Source organism: Lissotriton vulgaris, chromosome 6, assembly GCF_964263255.1.
Source record: "Lissotriton vulgaris chromosome 6, aLisVul1.2, whole genome shotgun sequence".
In the NCBI taxonomy this organism is placed as follows: domain Eukaryota; kingdom Metazoa; phylum Chordata; class Amphibia; order Caudata; family Salamandridae; genus Lissotriton; species Lissotriton vulgaris.
In genome coordinates, this window is record NC_141694.1 from 509,680,949 (window position 1) to 509,703,525 (window position 22,577).

A 22,577-nucleotide genomic window follows, 5' to 3' on the forward strand; every position below is an offset into this window, starting at 1 on the left:
ATTTGGGAGAGGGGTACCCCTACCACCTTAATAAATTTGCTCAGGTTCGGTACAAACTGAGCTATGAGAGAATCTCTGCCCAACCCCTATTGGATATGGCACAAGCAGAAGAAATGCATGATAAGTTCAAGCAGCACCTGTAATTTGTTAAAATAAAAACACAACACAATACATTCCCGAAGCCAATTTAGGAAAATGGAGAAAACAATTCATGAGCAAAAGACACAAAGATCATCAAAATAAGTAAAGTGAAATCAGAGAAATGATGGGAAAAAAAGAAAAGCACTAATCAGACGTCACAGTGAAGGTCGGATACACCAAGTGGAGCATTTCAGTCAAAGAGTTTATCTTCTGACTTAGTCTCTGAAATGGAAGTCTAAACATTCCAGTGATGGAAGGTTCAAGGCTGTAGATGGTAAGTGTCCCTCGAAGTCATATACAGTTGTCATTGAGCTGCCACAGGAGCTATTTGTTTTGGTGCCAAAGGCTTAAAACATGGCAAACCCAGATTTCATGGCTGCCTAGGATTTGCTGCCTTTCTGTGGTCTAAGTTTCTGTCTCTAGTCTTAGCCACTTTTTTGGAAGTTGAAAATCCATCCCTAGGACAGAGCTGGAGGCCTCAGTTGGGTAAGGCTCTGAGATGCCAGATACCTTTACTGTAACGTCCCTCTGAACTAGATTTCAGTATGACAAAGAGCTTTGACGCTTTGTTATCAGCCTTGGATGCAAACTTCCCAAGCAAGCCTCAGCACTTTGTGCAGTGTATTCCTGAGAGCATTAAAGTACTTTTTATTTACAAAGTAAAGTCACTGGGAATTGATCCTATTGGCTATTATCACCATGTAAACTAGACTCTGAATATCTAATCCACGTCACCTTCTTAAGTAAGAATTGGACTGCTCTGTCGAACTACTCTGACAGAGTCAAGTGCTGGAGAAGAGTACTTGGTTAACCAATTTGGGGTTATATTACTGTGGCCACAGGACACCAGTGCTGAACGACTCCATTTGATGCAACTGGATCCCAAAAACCCTGACTGGCCTAGTGCCTCCAGAAACCGGTTGGCAGAAGGGGTGTGACTCAGTCCTGGTTTATGTCATTGAGAATGGTTTGGAATGCTCATTATATATCCATAGAGTGCCCTTTAGGAAATCTATCCCAGCCATAAGGATCAAAGTGTGATGGGTTGAATCAGCAAAGGAAATATATAAAAGCACAGCAGTAACTGGGGAATACACTAATGTCATGTCTACTACATCAAGATATTGTTGCATTTTCTAAATATATGTACAGCAAGAAATATGTAAAGGTAAAATATTTGTAAAATCTATAATATATTGAAATTGTATTGTTGAAATATTCACCACATTTAACCTTTGATAAAGAGTTAAGCATGTTGCTCTAAACCAAACAAAGAAATAAAGGCCACATGTGTGACTGATTCAATTAGGAACTTGTAAAATGTGATGTACAAATGTGTCTCAGACACAATTAGTGATTGCTAATGGAGTCACAATTGACCTACCTGATCAACATTCATGAGGCAGGTCACTATTAGCGACCAATGGGGAATCGCAAACAACACAGGGATGGTGGCCTGTTGGGGACAGCAGACCACCATTTATGTGTTTCCCTTTAAATAAGGCATCTTTTTCTTTTAGGGTCGTCAAATTTCCTTAAAGGAAAGCAGGACACGTTTCAAAAAGAAAAATGAAATGTTTCAGGTTCATTATTTGAGTAGGCAGTGGTCCCTGGGACCACTGCCTGCTCTTGAAAAACATTTTATATCCATTCACAAAGGAGAAGGGTTTCCCTGGGGACACCTTCCCATTTGCGACTGGCTTACCACCTACTTGAAGTAGGCGGTAAACTGAAAATGGTTTGTAACCGCATTCCAGCCGCATAACATTCTTACATCCCCCTGCGACTCGCTATTAGGAAGGGATGCCCTTGACACGCTTCATCCTAATACTAACTTGCAAACACTATTTTGTGAGTCTGTAATATTTTACTAGCTCACAAAATAGGGTTACCACATGGTAAAAGGGTCTTTAGCAGTCACAACCGGCCCAATTCTCTATTTGCGACCCCTAAAACCTGTTGTACATATGACCATAGGTATCCAGAGTACTTTGGGACTGAACGTTCAATTATGTTACTCAAAAAATTAAGAAATTATTCTCAAATGTAGTCAGCGGATCTTTGTTGACCAACACAGGAGCTAAGAATAATGTAAGGTATTCAAATTCAAAGTACAGCAGTGTGGCATATTCCTTTAAAGTTTTACGAAAACTAAAATCTAGACAGTCGTCATTCATCCCATCTCTGTGAAGCGTATGTTTTTAAAGGAGCTCAATCCACTTCACATCAAATATGAGTAATTCTGTTTTGTGCCACTTAATGAATGCAGAACTTTCAGCTCAATTGGAGCTGTAGCACACCTCATGATGGGAAATTTGAGATCACAGGTCACACGACAACTTTGAAATAAATTAACCTGACTATATAAAGTAAAAATATTTCCATAAACAGAAAAAAATACAACAAACATATTATTGGAGGTAAAGGAACTCACCAGGGCCTTTTACACTGTTACACACATTATCGGTGAGGCCGTTAACAATGTTTGTGAGAAGAGAGAAGTCTGCAACATTGTACATGTAGATCTCATCAGGGTCTGAAGCAATCTCTCTCAATTCATTTTCATCAGCATTTTTAATACCTGAAGAAAAAGAAATAAAGAATTTAGTAGAGAAAGGGACTCTTTCGTCCAGTAAGACTCCTGTCATCCAATATAGGCCCAGACTAATGATATACAAATCAACAAGGCCTTCATTGTTCTTGCTGCAGCCTGTCAAGTATTCATCAAATACTCATTTACAGAACCCCAATATTTACTATCTATGTGACTGGAGAGTGGCTTTCAACTTGGTGTTGACAAGGAATGGTGCAGAGAACTTACATTGCTGAATTGGAGGGGACATTGTGATTGATAACACAAAATGGCAGCCGTGTAGCTAACACTATTCGTAGATAGCCTTCACCTATGTGCATACATGCTTTGGTTCCTTTCCATAGTGGGTAACTTCTGTGGCAATTAATGTCCTTTAATTCTCCTCTAATCAGTGTTGTCCGCAGTCACATCATGCTCGTCTTTGCTTTCTCTCCTTTGTATCTCAAGCTATGTAACATGACTATGTTGACAATCACAATGCTTTGGACGATCTGTGTCTAATCAGAGACAATTCTTGATTTAATAATCTTGTGATTAAGAGAGCAATATTGCTAATCACAATGCTTCTAAGATCAAAAGGATAAGACCAGGTTAGATAGAGTTCATGAACTGTAATGTACTGGGTACAGTGATAAAACTGGTTTCAGGTATATTGCCTGTTTCTGACACTATCATATTTATGCAGCTGTTTCCAGCAGAGTTGTCTTCTCCAGATATAGTGAAGTCTGGCAGCATTATATGATGCGCTAATAAGAGACGTTTGCACAGACACTTCTTTACAAATACACAAATCAGTGCAATAATTTGTGTTAGAAAACAAATGTGATGAATATGCGGAAGTTTAATTGTCATTCACATAGTTAATTTGGGGTATATTCCAGAAACAATAGTACAGTGCATGTAAGGGGTGAAGAGCTTAGCGGCTGGTTTAATGAGTTTAGCACACATATTTCAGCCTGAAACTTCACTGTTAAGTGCATTATCAGATGGAGCGGAAGCAGAGGCGGGATCCAGCATGTTTTTCCTGGCCCTCAGTATATTTTACTGGACAGTCGTCTGGATCTGGAAATCAAATATAATATGGTGAGCCCTGTCAGGCCACTCAGAACCGTTCACTTAATCTTCCCAGCATCCCTACGCCCAGGTAGTAAAATACATGGTTATTCCCCCGAAATTTAATTGGTGTCCGGGTAAAGAATCAAACATGGGATCTCTATTTTATGGTGAGATTAAGAAAATATCTGTTTTGGTTGATATCAGGTTATTTAGTCCACTCAATGAAAATCAACTGATAAGTTATTAAATGTCGTTTTTAGTTTGTATTCATATGGATGAACATTGTCTTGTTTGTTCTGCTTGGAAGGTCTTATAGTGTGGCCACTAGGAAGGGGCTATTTTTACCAATCCTGTGCAGTGTTCAATAGCCTGTAAAGATTTGGGCTACGAGCTTAAGACTGGACATATGTAAATAAAGAACAATTTCTAATGTAATTTAAAACAATTTCTGAACGGTAATTCAACGTATGAACAATTATTCGGTTTGAGGAGCCAATAGTTCACACTGAAAACTGATGCATACCAAAGGAAAATGTCACAGACGCATGCCAGCAATTCAGAGAGTCTAGGCTAAACAGGGCACTGTTTTAATTGTACTTTGTTTTGAAAGAGTTTGGAAAAGGGGTGTCATCTGCTGCTTAAAGATGTACTACTGAAAAGAAACATTACAGCACTACACAAGGAACTTTTCAATCCATCGGAGTGATTTTGTTTGGGTTTATGCACTGAGTTACAAAATCTTAGGCTCTACCGCTAATGCTTATGATACACAATGTTGTACAGAAAGCAGTGAAGCATTGGTGGGCAAGTATTCACAATTCGCAATCAGCAGTCTCTCATCCCATGCTTACAGTTCGACCCAGATCCACTTACCCACAGCATACAGCTCTATCCCTTCATCGCGAATTCTCTTTGATGGCGCAACAATGTCGTCTTGTGATTTGCCATCAGTGAGCAGGATTGCAATCTTGCGAGCTTTCTCTCTCATACCAGCCTCTGGCCTGAAGTTCTTCTCCAGGATGAACTTTAGAGCCAGTCCTAGTGTAAAAAGAGAAGATGGATATTAGCAGTCTGCGCCAATTCTAAAATATCAGAAACAGAACACAGGCCTCTGGCAATAGTGAACGTTTGCAAACGTCCAAGAGCATAACTTGCCGGTAAGTGTGTTGCCTCCTTTGTAGGGTAGGTTTGTAACTGCATCCATTAAACTCTTCTTGGTTCTATGAGCATTTAGCTGCCATTCTGTTCTGGGATCACCGCTGTACTGAGAGAGGGCTGAACAGAGAATAGAAACATCAGTCAGAATAATACCATGATTGTCATTTAGAACAGTGACAAAGATCCTCTCCATCCACTCTTACCGATTTGAACTCTGTCACTTCCAATGTCAAATACTTCAACCACACGCGAGATGAAGGTTCGGACTATTTTAAAGTTGGGTCTCCCAATACTCCATGAGCCATCCACCAGCAGGACGATGTCAGCTTGGGCTTTCGTTGTGCACTCCAAGCCTGTCATAGCACATAGAGACAGGTAAGCTATGTTTCACTCACTGCATACGTTAACATTAGACAGTGCAAGTACCTGCCAAAAGCTCACACCTCAAGACAGGTATCTGGGGAATACTTTATTGCTGCATCTCTTTAACATTATTCATTGAGAGCAACTCTTTCTTTTATCAGTGTTGACTGCTTTTAATCTTGCTTATATCGCTTATATTGTACAATTCTAATTTCCATAATCAATATATTTTAAATGTCATGCAGCAATTACATGTGACTACTCACAGGTGAATCAGAAATGGCCAGAAAATGACTAAGTTTTGCCTAAAGATGGCCTGCTTCCTAAAGTCTAGAGTGAAAATAAAACTATCCTATCCACAACACCCAATGTAAACTGTTCTGTACTGTAACCTTATTTCCGACTTTATTAAAAGAAATCAGGATTTGCAGGCAAAAAGGCTGCACATCAAAAACATCAGTATTTCTGAACTGTGCACTTGATTGCACAACCGTCTGTGTGTAAAATGAACTGGGATTTTTGATTTAACAGCAAATATAAATTGGTTAATAGTATTTGAATTTATAATTTTTTTTAAAAAAAAGAGAAGTAATTTTGTAATCCACAGCCTGGTATTTGATTTGAAGTTTAAAAGTAAAATTGTAAACCTGCTGTGCAAAACAGTGATTTTAAAATTAAAAATAAAGACAACACTATTGCGGTGATATCGGTATACTAATAGTGTTAGGTAAAAAAATTAAAGGGGAAGTGTTATTTTAATTTATAAAATAATGTGGGACACAACAAGATAATTGAAGACACGAAGCATTGAAAAATAGTGTGATACACCTAATTCTAATAAAGCTTGAGTTTATTAAGGTTTATAAAAAGTGAGAGTGTAAATGGAATTGTTCTGTTTAGCAATAATATGATTTAAAAACACCTTCAGCAGTATTCCTTGTGCGTCCAGCTCTCAGGCAGCATTAAAAATGTCAAGATATCTCTTTGGATAATGTTCCTGCTAGAGAGGAATCAGAGTTTTTTCTAGGGGAAGATTTCACTAGCCATAAAGTAGTGCAGAGGTTAATATGCCTGCTGCAAAGAATGCGTACCGTGCAGGTCACGGATCTGTAATTTATGTGGATAACTGAATTGATTACTGCTTTTGTCACAGAGATCCTTTTGTTACCGCAGTTCATAAGATACAACCCTAAGCAGAGCAATGAATGTTACAAACTGTCATGAAAGAGCTGCATGAAAACTGCATAAGTAGGTTAGTACGTTCTGTTTTTCCCCACAGTCTTTCATTATCTATTCCTAATGTCGCTAAAAAGTGTTTGTTTTGGTAAATATACATTCTTATTAGTAAAGTTAACATTTAGCAGTGCTTTGTAACAAATGAAATGTATGTACTAGAGGGGATATGGCGAGATGAGGGGCACTTTTGCTTGGTGGTCATGAGGGAATCAGAGGAAATGGTCATGGCTGGGGGGGTGCCAAAAATTGAAAGTCGCACCGGGCGGCAACAGCTCTAAAGCCGGCCCTGAGACCGGTTGGCAGCAGCTCTAAAGCTGGCCTTGAGCAGATGTGTGTGGTAGGATTCTGAATGGGTGCTGCAGTTAGGCCAATGTCTGCAGTACCTGCGCCATGAAGTCCACTCCAGTTTCCAAGGCCATTGGGAGAACCAAATAACCCTTTCACGGTCAATGGTGTAATTTTTGTCAACCATACAGCAGCCAGTCAACCTGCAATTTCCCCTCGTGCAAGCTGCAAGTGGAAGAGTGAGGTTTCCACATCTGGGGTTGGGAGCCCAGGAGAGGATGTAGCCTTATGGCTAGAGTGGTCACCCTCAAAGCTGGGGAACCGGGTTTGAGTATCAGCAACAGTGACTAACAAAAAAGAATGTATCCTCATGTAATGAAACTGGTGCACATGTAAAGCGCTCTGATAACCGATGTCTCTGGCCTGGTTCGTGCTATATCAAACTCTTAAAATTAAATGCTTGTCTCCCCAGCTTGCCGTACACATACACTTGGCCCCACCTCTAGTCCACAGCTCAGAAGGGTGTGCACCTACACTTATATTTCTCCATTTAAAGTGCTGCTGCCAATATCCCTTGACTTGAACCACCTACACATCAATTCTAAATTTGCAAGCAGTATTCAACATATGCTACTATTTTAAGCCAAATGGACAAATGAGAAAATAATACCAAGATTCTAAACATGTTTCTATTGAGCATGACAGACTTTATGCAAAATTCAAGCTGTACTTACTGTCTTGCCGACCTGTTCAGTGAGAAAAACATGATCTACATAGTGTTAGAGCATAACCAATACAAGCAGATGGTGCAGAGGATTGCACATCTTATAAAATGTCTAAGAGAGAAATTTAGAAAGAGACACATAGACAGATTCAACACAGAAGAGGCTAACAGGACAAGGAAAAACATGGACATAAAGCAGGAGATGGCCAATTGAGTGTCAATACATAGTATGGTTCTCAGCTGAAGATCTACAGAACCCAAGAAGAATCTTCAACTTTACAGTTGTGCAATCCAGTTTTTGTTGGATATGTATTCAGAGCAAAACCTTCCACATCCTTTGATGACTTTTATCACCACAAATGCAAAGTAGTTTATCTTGATTTTTCATTAGATTTTGCCAAAACATTCTTATATGTTAACATGTTTCCCATCAGAGCTCCTGGAATGAGAAATCTCATGTCAGTTGAAATAGGCTGTAAATTCATCGACTGTGTGCTCCTTAGATGATCCTGCATCATGGAATAGCGTAGTCCGTGTACCTGAGAGATTTAAAGCAGCATCTTTCCCCTGCATAAAAGGTGCATATCTAGGAATTCATCAACAGATCATAAGCAGATTGCATTTCATAGGACAAAATGTCATTTCTTTAAACAATTGCCTCCATGCTCATATGTCTAGGTCATTCAAAGATATATACATTAACAAGGAAAAAAATGCATTTGTGTAATCTATGCATTATATACTCTTAGCATATTCACTTTTATGTACCAGTTGTAACATGCATTATTAAGCAGTGGCTGCCACCTCATTAAAATTTTAAATGCAAATGACTCTGCACATTTGCAACTCACTGGTGTGACGACACAGCAGTGAATCACACACATATGTATATAGATACATTAGAGTGAACGCAGCCTCAATGGAGGAACTCTGCTATCATCCATTGGCACTGTCATGGCTTTACAATGATTTTGTTGCCTCTTAATATCGTAGGATTTTGTCAATATAATCACAGGAACTCTTGTGCCTTCCTTTCTCTATGGGAATATCTTTTCGTTGATAGCCATTGGTCAGTATTTATAAGACAAGATTTTGGTATGTAGAAACATTTGTATGTGAAAGATATGTTTTTGTGAATCATAAAAGAAATGCACTTGAATGAGAGAAGGAAATAACAAACGTTATATTTGTGTCTCTTGTAAACATGTTTGCGAATTGAATTGTATTAAACTAAATATGAATCAATTGGATATTACAAAAAATGTTCGTAGGTGCCAGGAAACAGAGCTGGGTACATCTGACATAGGCCTAAAAGTCTGTAGAATGTGCGGTGTAGAAATGAAATACCATGTACTACAACAGCCATCATCTGATTGCCAAGACATACAATGAGTGTTCTATCAGAATTTGTGAGCATTGTCACGGATGAACCATGGCTACAGCAGATTTCTGACCACACATCAGATAGTTTAGTACCGCCTTCTAACCATAACCAGGGCCACTGGAATTTTGGGGCAGTAGAAATGACTAAACATGCAGCAAGAAAAGCAAATGAATAATGTAGCACTAATAGAGTCAATTGGAACATACTCAAAACACTCAGGGTACAAACTTAATAAAGACAAATCAGAATGCAAACCCCTTAACATACACACAAATAAGGAAGTTCTAGGGGAGTCAGGATTAGCTTGGCAAAAAGAAACCATGAAATATCTCGGATTCACTTTGACTACAATGAGACACGTCTGTTAGCAAAGACAAAGTCCCTCCTGGACTCCTGGTCGCCCAAATTCACCACATGGCTGGGGAGAGTTGAAACAATAAAAATGATGATCACAACTATGGTCAACTATGTGCTGAACATGCTCCCACTTACGCTTACGGACGACTTTCACCACAAGCTAGACAAGCTGATTAATAAGTTTATATGGAGAGACAAAAGAGCCAGGCTCAGCCTTAAAAAACTAAGATTAGACAAAAAATTAGGGGGCTAAATCTGGCATACTGCAAAACTTTCCAAATAGCGTTCATAGCAAAACAGGGCGCGTATTGGCTTATACCCCCGCAGGAATACATGCCGGTATGGTTACAGTTAGAACGAGCCATCCTAGACAACCTCGACCCGGTGGCACTACTCACAACCAATAAACACTTCCACAACACCAATCCCATATTCAAGAACACAAAGGCGGCTCTACTTAAAGTCAACAAAACACTGGAACACAGTGTAAAAAGCTCGAAATGGGAATCACTATGGGCGAATAATAAGATTAGGTACAAGGGGAAAACCCTGGACTTAGAGGTATGGAAAAGAAGGGGAATCACAGTCCCGGCCTAACTAGAAAAGGAGAACATCCCGGCAACATTCAGAACACTAAAAGAGAAGCATAACCTCGAAGACATCGAGCTTTACAGCTTCCTAAAATTTAACGGTAACAAAGGGAAACCTAGCAAATCATAGTCCCTCAATCTTACAATACATGTCCAGGCTAAACAGAGTTGGCCACCATGTATCGCACCTTTATAAATTACTACTCCCTACAACATCCAAAATCAATGACAGACTAACAGATTACTGGACAAAGCTGCACAACACCGCACTGAGCAAAAACGAGCTGGAGACACTATCGGCCTCCCCCTCGAAGAACAAAATAACACCAGCCCTGGCCCAGACAAAGTTCTGGTTACTACACAAGACTTACTGGACACCCGCACGACTAGCATCACTAAATCTTAGAGACACTAACTTATGCTGGAACTGTGAGAGAGAGAAAGGTGACCTAGCTCTCCTCATCTTTCACTGCCCCTAAGTAAAGAAATTCTGGAAAGAGGTTTTCTTATTTATCAAGAAAATATTGGGATGTACACTTAGCCCGAAGTTCTCAACCCTAACTACGGCATTTAAACCACGACTCTACAATCACAGCATGACAGGGACCTTCTGGACCTCCTGCTGACCTCAGCAGTTAAAATGGTGGTCTCCAAATGAAAAGACACAGGGAGGGTATCGTTTAAGGGATGGTTCAACTGGATAATGTACCTGAGAGGTGCTGATAGCATTGCACTCCGCAACTCACCCCGGAAACCATCCATGAGAGGTATGTGGTCCACACTGGATGAGTTCCTCTGTCACCATCAGCCCCCTTGACCAACAGTGGCACAGAATGACCTAACCCACACACACGAAGACATAGGACGAGAAAAATACCATGCGCAGGACATTCTTCTTCTTTCCTATACACACTCTTTCTTTTCCATCTTCTCACACACCTTTACTCCTATAGTAGGAAAATACTAGAGGGGACATCTGATAATGTAAACTTATTGAATACCTCATGCAGGTATGACCAGCTGGGGGTGCCACCCCGCGAAGAAAAAGCGATATATGTATGTATGTGGAATAAAATTCTTAATGAAATACTTTGACATTAAAAAAATAATGTAGATCATTTTGAAGCAGTATAACTTCACTATTTTGTCATTTTTACACATTACCATTAAATGGGCAATGGTTTCACCGCATTAAAATCAGTTTAACGCTTAAATACAGCATTCAGCAATTTAAAGGTAAGCTTTCTCTGTGCAACAAGCAGTCTGCTACTAAGCTGCAACACATGTGGAAGCGTTTTTAGTAAAGTGTGATCCGTGTGAGCTTTAGCTGAAATCTGCAAATTATGCAGAATATAATAGATTGTGTGGCAAGTGTACCAAAGCCATGATTAAGTGGAAAACACTGTAGCCGCGGAATCACATAATTCCAGTGGTTGAGTTTATAACCCATAAGAAGTGTGAGACTTTATACATTCATGGTTACATCAGTATTTAGACAACAACATAAACTACTCGGCCACAGAAAATGCAGGTGATAGGTAAAGAAGTTCTATTGAGAGCAAGGTGAGTAGTTCACACACCACTGAGAAATGGATGAAGTACTTGTATATCACCGAATCGTCCCCAAAACAATGTGATCAATTCTGAGGAATTCTCCAGGAATCATGGAGAATTATGGTGACAATATGCGATTTCCCCAGTATACTGTCATGGTGGAGGTATCTCATTGTGTGTGAGACCTGGGGATAAGTAAAACCTTATAAACCATGGTAACTAATCCCATATACTGAACTTGACCTTGGCAGTGTTTATGCTACAAGTAGGGATTGTACTGGAAGTGGTGCTGGAATCTGTTTTGGTAAATATTTGTGCTACTTTGTAGACAGAGCACATTCCATTGTGTTATTTTCACTTGCTACTTTATATGTTGATTTGGATGAAATATGAGTAGCCTCCAATTAAACACGAAAGCAAGGTAAATATTTAGATTGAAAACCCACTTTATTAGTAAAAGTGTACCAGTGAACTATCTGTAGCATAGGCAGGTTTTTGACAATGTAATGAAGTCATATTTGCATGTTTACTAATATAGGTTTCTACTGCAGTAAAAGAAAACTGATGTGGAATAATTTGGGGGGATCCGTGGGGTCCATTAGTTACAACTACTCCTTCTAACAAAACCACTTGTAGCGCCATGTCTTTAGGAAAATAGCAGAATTGGGTTAATGTAGCAAATTAGGGTGGAATCATCATTCTACTGGGGTGAGAACCACACACAGAATATACTCTCTCTGGCGTTCAGCAGCCCTTGGTTTAAGGTGGTGTTCGATGCTGGAATATCACTTACTGCAAAATTCTATTCACAAACCACTCTGTGGAGACCTTTGCTTCTTCTATCTTTCTTGTGTGGTGCTCTCTGTTAACGTGATAGAGATCGCCACACTCTTTGGTATACATTTCTCTAGTAAATATAAGAGAGACTGTAGGAGTGGCTGGAAATTGGGGGATACTTCCCACTATATGAGAGGGTGTTGGAAAACGAAGCAGCATCTGTGAGGCCTGCACAAATAACATGTCACATTTGTCCTTCACTGGGAACCAAACACCCTAGGGCAGCGCCTGACTCTCAGAGGGTAGCGTTGCGGAGCAGTCTAAGGCTTACTCAAGGGAGGTGGTGTGGGCTAGTGATCTCCATCTGCAAGTGCTGCCTCGTTTTCCAACATTGGTGTCTAGCGGCGGGAAACATAGTATCCCATTCTGGTGCGCATTTATAGCATTTGATAAGTCCAGTTTTGCCACACATTACCTATGCAGTAATGAGCAAATGGAAGAGCGCAAGGCTATGAGGAGGGTTCAAAGTTTTGGATATGAGAACTAAAGGTATGGGAAAGGAAAGCCCACACCCATATGTGTCATGTGAAGATATTATGGTTTAAATATAAACTGTATTGATATGACCGTGCTATGTTGATTATCATGTGCTAGCGGGATGGTGCTTTCCAGGAAATGATTACATACAAATGTTCTAAACCATATTGTACACTGTTGAACCCTAACACTACACGCACTACACCTGCATGAGGAGGGTGTCTCCTCAAGAGATAGGGACAGCAACTGATACCTACATCACAGAGGGGGTGTAGAGGAGGATTGACCTTAATGGGGGTAGGAGAAAAGGGGGTCCTGGGAGGTTCCTGTGCTTTTTATGGGCAGGGAGGGTTTCCACAGAAGGGGCCCCAGATATCCTTCCCCCGCTGAAAGTTTCTTGCTATTGGTGCATGTCAAAACCACTGGAAGGATGGGGCAGGAGGTTTCTTCACCCCGGGTAGTAACACCCCAGGGGTTCCTATGGTGAGGGACCCCAACAAACTTTCCCCACAGTGGGAGGAGGGTGTGGTAGAGTTGAGGGTCCAGCAAGCCCCCGGGTTAATTGGTGGGGAGGTGAGCAACCCAGGGGTGGCCCCTGATAGTGGGTAGCCCCAAAGGAGGGTAGTTCTTGAGTGATGGTGTGTAGTGGTAGCCCCTATGTACCCTAGGTGGGCTAGGTAACTGACCTAGTGGAGATCTGAGTGGGGGTGATGTGCTCCCTAGTTTCCAGGTGAAGGGGTAGTGGTGGACCCTGAGGTGTCAGGGTCGGGTAGCCGGCGACCAGTCAGGTAGGCCCTGTGGGACTTGAACCCCAGGACCAGGAGCCTGGGGGTGTTTCCCTAGCTTGAGGCAGGAGGTGGACTTCTGCAAGGTAGTACCACCTTTAACATAGGTGGGGTCTATCTTAAGTGAAGGGACTCTGTGTTTCGCGAAGGGGTGGTGCAGGCCTAGCCAGGATCTTTAGGGTCCCTGGCTTGGTGTGGTAGTACTACCCTGAAGGCAGGTGGGGCCTATCTTAGGTGAAGAGACCCTGCTTTTCATAAGGGGTGGTGCAGGCCATCCAGAGACCATGTAGGTTCCTGTAAGGTCTCCCAAGGCACTGCGGGAGACTGGGGAGCCATGAGAGGTGGGCCTGGGTCTAGCTAACTTGGTGCCCACAGGCTCTCTGAAGGTACTCCATGAGGAGAGTGCCCCTCTCGGAGGGAAGGGTGCATAGGCCCTGTTCTCGCAGTGGAGGTTCCCGGGGGGGTTTCTGTGTGGAGCTACTGACGTGAGGAATGAGCTGTAGGGGGTATGACGAGGCACCCTCAGTGCTCTGCCCTGGCATTGCCAGTGTGGTGGTGAGGCCGGTCTGAGGGGCTATTCTTGGACCCAGGCCAGTGACCAAAGGTACTTTTCTGTGTGGGGAAAGTACGAATGGCTGTGCTTTCTTTAGGTAAGACAGTCATCCCGAAAGGGTGGTGGCAGCAAAATGACCTCAGCGGCAGGCTGAGGGTGAGGGTCCAGAGAGATTGCATCTTTAGGGTGCAAGTACCAAAACGGAGAGAGTACTCATTGAACAAACTCTGGAAGGGAGACTAGCTATTGACCCGGGGATGGGATGTAGACCTATCCCAGGAGACTGCATCAATACTGGGGCACTGTATCCTTGTACATAGAAGGGATAGGCATAGTGCTGCATGCCCAAGGACAAAGGTGGGCCTAGTTAGGCTGAGTCCATGTAGACCATGAGTGACCTGGAGGTATCCAGATTTTTAGCAACTATCCAAGATGGCCACCGGAGCAGGAGCTTACTAAGAGCTCCTAGTGCTTGGAATCCTTCTTGCTGGTTTTATCCCTGTCAGCACCCACCGCTCTGTGGAACCGAACTTACGAGAGTAACAGGAGTGTAACGAGAGTAACGGGATTGTAACAAGCATCTTTTTATCTGTTCCTACCTTGTCCGGCGGATGGTTGGAGCCTGCTAGCCACTCGTCTCAGTCCGGGTCGCCTGGAGACATCACCACCCTCCACGGACGTCTGCGGATCAGCGGTGCGGATGTCTCGTGCCTACGGAGGGTCGTCGCTCTGATGCTCACCCCCCTTCTCCCCCTGCACCGGATTGGGGTCTCCGTGAAGGGCTCTTGCTACCAATGAGTCTCGTGCCTACGGTGGGTTGTTGAGCGATCTGAAGCTCACCCCCTCCCCCCCCCTGCATCGGGCTGTGGATTCCTTGAAGGGCTCCTGCCCCCGACGAGCCTCGAGCCCCGGAGGGTCGGCGATCTGAAGCTCACCCCTCCCTCCACCTTGCACCGGACTGGGGCCATCTTGAAAAGCTCCTGCCCCCGAAGCCGACACCATTGCCCTAGCTCCACCGGCTGCCGCTCTCTGGAAGACGACATTGCTTCCTCCATCCTGGCCGCATTGGCTACCCGCCGTCAACCTCTCGCCTCTCCCAGTTGGAGGAATATCAGGGCCTGGATACCCGTATTTGGTGACAAGCGCCTGGGCAATTGATCAATAAAAGAAGAAAACAGCAGCCACGGCGTGCGTTCCACCAAACCTCGCAAGAAATAAAAAAATGGCCGCCGCAGTGGAACGCAAACCATCGGAGCCTGGAAATAAACTCCAATGACCCCGAGAAGAGTTCTTTTGACCGTCGGCGCTGTAATCCCTATGTGGAAAGCAACTATCGGCACACTGTTGAAGATTTAAATGCTACTTGGATTAGAATAGCTGTAGCATCAGTGTTGCAGGTCCTGCAGCGCTCGCTCTTGCCTAGCTGTCAAGAGTTTTCCGTGACGTTTATGTCATCGTTTGCCATTCGTGGGGTTTTAGTCACCAGCAAGCCTCATTCCAGCATTTTGGAAATCAGTTCTGAATATTAAAGGCACGGGCTCAAAAGTCCCTGCATGGAAAGTGTTCTTGGCTAAAAACACAAGTCACGTGGTGTGGATCCCCTCGGCATCTTTATTGCGCTGCTGCTGCTACGGTGCAGCTATGTCCTGGAGTGAACTGCGGTGTGGGGGTGCCTGCCTGCTGCACAGACCTACAGTCTGGCTCTTCACCATTGGTCTGGCACAGCGTGTTTGTTATCGACCTCGATGTTTGCTAGAATATAAGGTATGCTCTTTCAAACTGTAACTGCTGTCTTTCATTGCATTCTTGCCCTTTCTACTGCCCAAAATGGCCGTGGCCATAAACCTGGAGCAATTAATCACCTCCATGGCCCCCTGATTTCCACGAGGCTGCACAACATCTCGGCCAGGGTTCTTCAATTACAGATAAGACTTTCTCCTCCCCTCCGAGCAGCTGGATTAGCTCGACCTGCCTCGGATTAGAAAGGGAAACTAAACTGGAACTACAACAGACAGAGGACTTCCATTCTTGTCTCCCCTTCTCCTTTTTGGAGGCCATCTTAGACTAGCTAGTCTTCCACTCTGGTGATAATATTATTACTAGTTTATCTTACTCCCACATCACGGTACTACACCTACCCCCTACTTCCAACATGGAACCCATGGGCAAACACACATATAAAATAAATTACCCCCCCGGGCTCACCAAAAAAAACACAAAAAAGTTTAAGCACAACTTCTTGAAGTCCCACCCTGCAATCCCCTTTGTAGACACCTACTTCTCTCTCAACAATGGAACGAAGAGCACTGATATCATCCTATACACTACACGCAGAGCACAATGGAGAAAAGCACTCCTTACCCTACTCACCGTCTCGACCACTAGGAAAACTGCTTATGGTGTAGCACTCTCAATCACACCGTCACAACGCTTCCCTGCTAGAGCAACCATCTCCATCTACAACAACGGCACCATCTTAATTCAATCCACAGACAGAATCCTAGACCTATTTGACATCCTGATCCCCACCTTCAAAGAATACTTCTCTAAAACTCAGATCCCACACCCTCCAGCCATCATCCCCAACATCCTGGACTCCACAGCACCTACTAACAATAACACGCACCTCCTCACTCCCCCATTACTCTACTCTATCACCCTCCATCTACAGACATCCCACACCCCTCAATCTTAGACGCCGAACCCACCTACTCTACCGGCCCCCACACCGCCTCTAGCGTCCCCCACACCGCCACCGCCTCGCACACCGCCTCTAGCGTCCCCCACACCGCCACCGCCTCGTCCCCTCCCCCACATAACCCGACAATCACACCTCCAACTAGCTTCTCAGAACACCCCGCCTCCCCTAACGGCACCCAACGCAACATGACTCTCCCTCGTCCCATATCCCCCCCCACACTTTGCACTCCCGTCCCGCCCTTCACACCAATCTTCTCAGAACACCCCTCCTCCCCCAACTGCACCCCACACAACATGAGTCTCTCTCCGCCTATCTCCCCCCCCCCACACTTGGCCCTCCCGTCACGCCTAGCCTGCACCCCTCCTTCAACCTCTCACCCCCCACTCTCACTCCCCACTATCCCACCTCCACCCCGCAACCCTCAGCCTCCATATCTCCCCCATCTACCCTTCCCCTCTTAGCACTGATGCCCTGCCCAATAACGCCAACACCAACCCTAACATCAATCCTCTCTTTAACACTTCAAACCCCTTCACCAGCTCCACCTCTCCACCCCGACTCCCCCCTTCTCCAGTAACCTATACGCCTGTTCACCGCCAGTACCCTTCCCCAACTCCGCACCCAACACCACGCTGGACATGATTATGTCCACCCTCCTCCAAATGAAAGAAGAACTACACTCCATCAAAGAGTTGCTCATCACACACCCCACACACCCCAAACACCCCCCTCCCACCACCACCTGTACACCTAACAACACTTCCCCCTCACCTCCTACTCGCCTTACCACACAACACTCCCCACACTGGACCTCTATCCCCTCTTGCAATACCACCAATCGCAATACCAATCGCAATCGCAATACCACCAACCGCAATACCACCTATTCACCTAACAACTCTTCCTCCTCACCTCCTACTCGCCTTATCACACAACACTCCCCACACTGGACCTCTATCCCCTCGCGCAATACCACCAATCGCCCCAGACGCACTACCAATACGGTCTCAGACCATGACATACACACCCTTCTCCACTCTTACGTCCCGGCTCCCCAAAATCGCCTAGCCACCAACCATCTGTCCATCCCAACGATTATCTCTAACCCCCTCAGGCACCACACGCATAACAACAGAGGCTCCGTCCCCAACAACCTAACAAAAGTACCCCTCACTATGGAACCTTCCTCCACCCTCTGCACCCCTAGACTCAAATGCATACTTCTCAATTGCAGATCGGCCCAAAGACATTCCGCGGGGGTCGCCGATCTTATCATTTCGCTGGAACCGGATCTAGCCATTCTGACTGAAACATGGTTGTCTGATTCTTCTACACCTATCATGGATATCCTAGTCCCCCCCAACTACTGTATCAATAGACTTGACAGGACCAAAAAGATAGGCGGTGGAATTGCCTGTATTCACAGAAGCAACCTTTCAGTTATTAAAGCGTCCGCCCCCTCTCTTACTTCCTGTGAATACCTCTGCCTTGATGTCATCAGCGAAAGCAAACCGGTATGCTCATTGCACATCATGTACCACCCACCTGGGGACAAGCTCTCCTTCTCCCAACAACTCATGGACACTATCTCAACCAACTCAGGATGGCAAAACACCCAAATTTTCCTTGGCGACTACAATCTCCACTGGAATGACAGCAGTGACACAGTAGTAAATAGCCTCAAAAGCTTCCTCAACGCCCTTGATCTCATCCAAATATGCAATAGCCTGACCCATGAGAAAGGTTCTATCCTCGACCTTATCATCTCCAAAGAGGACGCTATTCAACTTGAGTCAATCCTACCTTGTGACTGGTCAGATCATCATATTGTCTCCTTCCTTATCAATGAAAATGTTAAATTTAACCCAGTTCAACCCGCTAAGCCCAAAGTTTGGAAAAGAGACATGTAGAAACTCAACCCAAACTCCTTACCACCTAACAGCTGCAATCTCCTACTTCCCCCTTCCAGTGCTATGGACGTTCAACTCCTGACTGACCACTATCTCAATGCTATGACCACAATAATCAATGAGGCTGCACCCATGCAACTGAAAAGAGTTTTGTCCAAGATCTCCAACCCATGGTATGACGGGAGCCTCAATGAAGATAGACTGGACATGCGAATGGCAGAGCGCACCTGGAGATCAGCCCCCTCTGCACTGCACCTAAAAACCCTGAAGCAACAGAGAAACGCCTACTTCAGGAAAATAAAACGCTCAAAAAGAAATTTCTTCAGCCTCCAGCTCGCCCAAGCAAAAAAACGCTCAAGAAAACTGTTTGAGCTAATCAGAACACAATCCAAAGAACAACCCCAGACACTCAGCACCATGGGCGTTACACCTTCCTGTGAAGACTTCTCTGCTTTCTTTAACCAAAAAAACGACAACATAAGAAGCGATCTCCTCAATGACGCAATCCTTTACTCCAACCCTCAACACACAGCATTGTTTGAACCAAAGAACAATGCTTCATGGTCATCCTTTGGCACCTACTCCGAAGAAGAAATTGGCAGATTACTCAGCACCCTGAAACCATCCAATCACCTCACTGACCCCCTTCCTGCTAACGCTGTAAAAGACTTTATCCCTCTGCTCCTCCCACTCTGGACTGAGATTATCAATAGCTCTCTTCAACAAGGATCCATCCCTAACGCCCTCAAAGTCGGACAAGTCACACCGCTACTAAAAAAAACAACAGCAGACCCCACTGATCTAAACAATTACCGTCCTATTACAAATATTCCCACTCTCGCTAAACTGTTGGAAAAATGCGTACAGCTACAACTGACTAAACACATAGATAAGTTTGATCTCCTCAATCCTCATCAATCAGGATTCCGAGCAGGGCACAGTACCGAAACTGCTATGACTCACATAGTTGACGACGCCCTCCAAATCCTAGACCAAAACGATACCTGCCTCCTCATCCTTCTTGATCTTTCTTCAGCATTTGACACAGTTAAACATGAGAACCTACTCGAACTATTAAACACAAGAATGGGCATATCTGGGACTGTTCTCAAGTGGTTCACTTCCTTTCTACACAGCCGGTCTCAGAGATTCAAAAGCAACAACCTGATGTCCTCTCCGGTACCTGTATCGCTAGGCGTCCCTCAAGGATCCTCCCTCTCCCCTACACTGTTCAACCTAGTTATGGAACCTCTCACTACTTTGTTACAAGCATCCAATGTTCACTTTCACATGTATGCCGACGACACCCAACTTTATCTCAAAATACAATCTCCCAAGGACATCTTGCTTCTGAACACCACGATCAGAAACACCCAATCCTGGCTTGCCGAGAATCACCTCAAACTCAATGCGCTGAAGACTGAGTTCCTTCTGATCTCACCTCCCGCAAAAATCTCTACCGCTCAAACATGGCTTAAGCACCTAACTGCTCTAAATGTACAACCTACCATCGTAGACTCAGCAAAATCTTTAGGCATAACACTTGACGCCAATCTCAACATGCAGCAGCACATCAGCAAGGCAACCAAAGGAGTGAACTTCCAAATCAATACCTTGAGAAAACTTAAACCCTTCCTTCCAGCCAAAGACTTCCAAACTGCAGTACAATCTATAGTCATCCCGCACATAGAATACGGTAGCACCGCCCTCTGCGGGCTCCCCCTAACTACAACGGCACCCCTAAGAGTGTCCCTTAACGCTGCAGCAAGACTCATCACTGGCTCAAAAAAACACTCGCATATTTCCCCTGACTTTAAATCCCTGAACTGGCTACCTTTTGAAGCCAGAATACATCTGAAAATCGCCTGCATGACACGCAAGGCTGTACACATGAACTCACCCGCCTACCTCACTCAAAAGCTGACAATTTCCGGTGGCTCTAGAACTACTAGAAGCACAAACAATCTTCTGCTGAAGCCACGAAGATTTCGGAAGGAAAAAACCTATAAACGCTCCTTCTCAGGAATGGCGCCCAGGATCTGGAACTCACTCCCTCCTGAAACCAGGCTCATCTCCTCCAACAAACTTTTTAAGAAAGAAGTAAAAGCGATCCTCATGGCTAAATACACATGATCTATTATTCTGTATTTCTCAAGACTCCGCTCTGTACTACCTGCCTGACCCCTTGGACTATTTGTATTACTTGTATTATCGACTTATTTGACTGTATACGTTGCCTCTTTGTATATTTTTGATTATTGACGCACCTGTCTGACTTTGTATACTGTACCTACACCACCTCAACTATTCCTACTCTTGTATTACTGATGCACCTGTGTGACTATGCACCCTGTACTCACCTACCTCATCTATGCCTACCTTTATGCTATCTCCAAAAGCATTTTAAGCACGCTTAAACAAGTATATGGTCATTCTTTTTGTACTTTTATATTATATTATTTGCGCACCTGTTGGACTATGCACCTTGTACCTACACTACCTCAACTTTGACCTACCTCTTGTATTTTGACCTACCTATGTAACTATGCACCTTGTACCTAACTACCTCAACTATTACATACTATTATTCTATCACCCCCTTGTCCTTGTAAAGCGCTCTGATATCTGCAAAGATCTTGTTTGCGCTATATAAAACTATCTAAATAAATAAATAAATCAATCTAACATAGAGCCTGGAGGGTTCTTAGGGTAGTCTGAGGTCCCTGTCATGGGTGGAGATTTCATGGATGGGAGAAGCAGGTGGTCTGAGCGGATAACTGGTGAGTAAGGGGGTTTGGTCAGAACCCCTTATAACTAGTTATCGCTGACTATGGGAAGTGTACCCATGTAGAGTAACTACTTCTTCCCTGTAGGAATCGGCTGGGCGCAGCGTGTGTTAGAAGGTGGTTCTGACACTAGGGGCTGCCTGGATTTTTCGCTTTTTGAGCACCTAATTGTTGAGCTTTTACTCTGGGGGAGCTTCATAATCTGGGACTCACCCACAGTGAACTCATAATGAAGGAGACTGCATGGAGATTTTACTGGTGTTCCCCTGGCTTGACTAGGCTGCTTCACAGCAGCTGGAGTATGGGGCTCTGGGCTGGTAACATGCAGACACATGTATACATGCGTGTGCACACGTGTAGGGGCTGCGCATGGGAGATTCCTAGCGTGCGCAGTCCAGGAGCAGCTACAAATTGAATGGTGTGGCAGGACTTATGCAGAATTGGGTGGTGACATGGAATAGGCTTTATGCACTGGAAAGAAACATGCCAGGGAAAGTCAGTGTGTTTTACTGTGATTTCACTTTGTAATTCCCCTATGGGGATGTGGGGCCCATGGATTGAGTGACTTCCACAAGGTCTACAGATTCCAGACAGTCACTAAAGTCCATTGTAGTGGATGTGAAAAGAAGTATTCTGCAGAGTCCAAAGTCATATTTGTACTGCTTTTGGGTGGTCCAGAAATGTCATATTTCTCTTAGTACCTGGCTGGGGTTTGGCCCTGGCAGGTTAGATTAATGACCTTTCTTCCAAGAGCAAAGATCTTCCCTCCAAGGAAAGGAGACAGGTGGAGATATAGGCCAATCCATCAACCGCTGTCACTGGGTGCCAGGCACCAAGCTGTACCAAGGTGAAGGCAGCACCAGAAAGGAGGGGAGGAGGGGACCATGTGGCCAGAGGCACTGGATGACGCCATTTTGAATAAACCCAGAGGCTGGACAAGAAGGAGGGAGTAGGGCAGGGAGGTGATGTGTCGCTGTGTGATAGGGCCAACAAAAACTTCCTCCTGCCAGCCCTCTCCCCAAAATCTTAAAAGAACTTGCACAGGAAGAGAAGCTCTCTCTGAGGTGTGGTCTGCTGAGGGGGAAGG

General features: G+C 44.2%; 1 protein-coding gene across 2 annotated transcripts in view; it reads right to left on the bottom strand.

The window, feature by feature from the left end:
- The window catches only part of COL12A1 (collagen type XII alpha 1 chain), a 358,581-nt gene that overhangs the window by 206,490 nt on the left and 129,514 nt on the right, over positions 1-22,577 (bottom strand). For both annotated transcript variants that reach the window (XM_086926511.1, XM_086926512.1), the window contains 4 exons: positions 5,152-5,301; positions 4,946-5,065; positions 4,664-4,828; positions 2,576-2,722 (listed from right to left, as the gene is read on the bottom strand). In XM_086926511.1, coding sequence (XP_086782637.1) covers positions 2,576-2,722; positions 4,664-4,828; positions 4,946-5,065; positions 5,152-5,301 — 582 coding nt within the window. The remainder of the gene's footprint in view (positions 1-2,575; positions 2,723-4,663; positions 4,829-4,945; positions 5,066-5,151; positions 5,302-22,577) is intronic.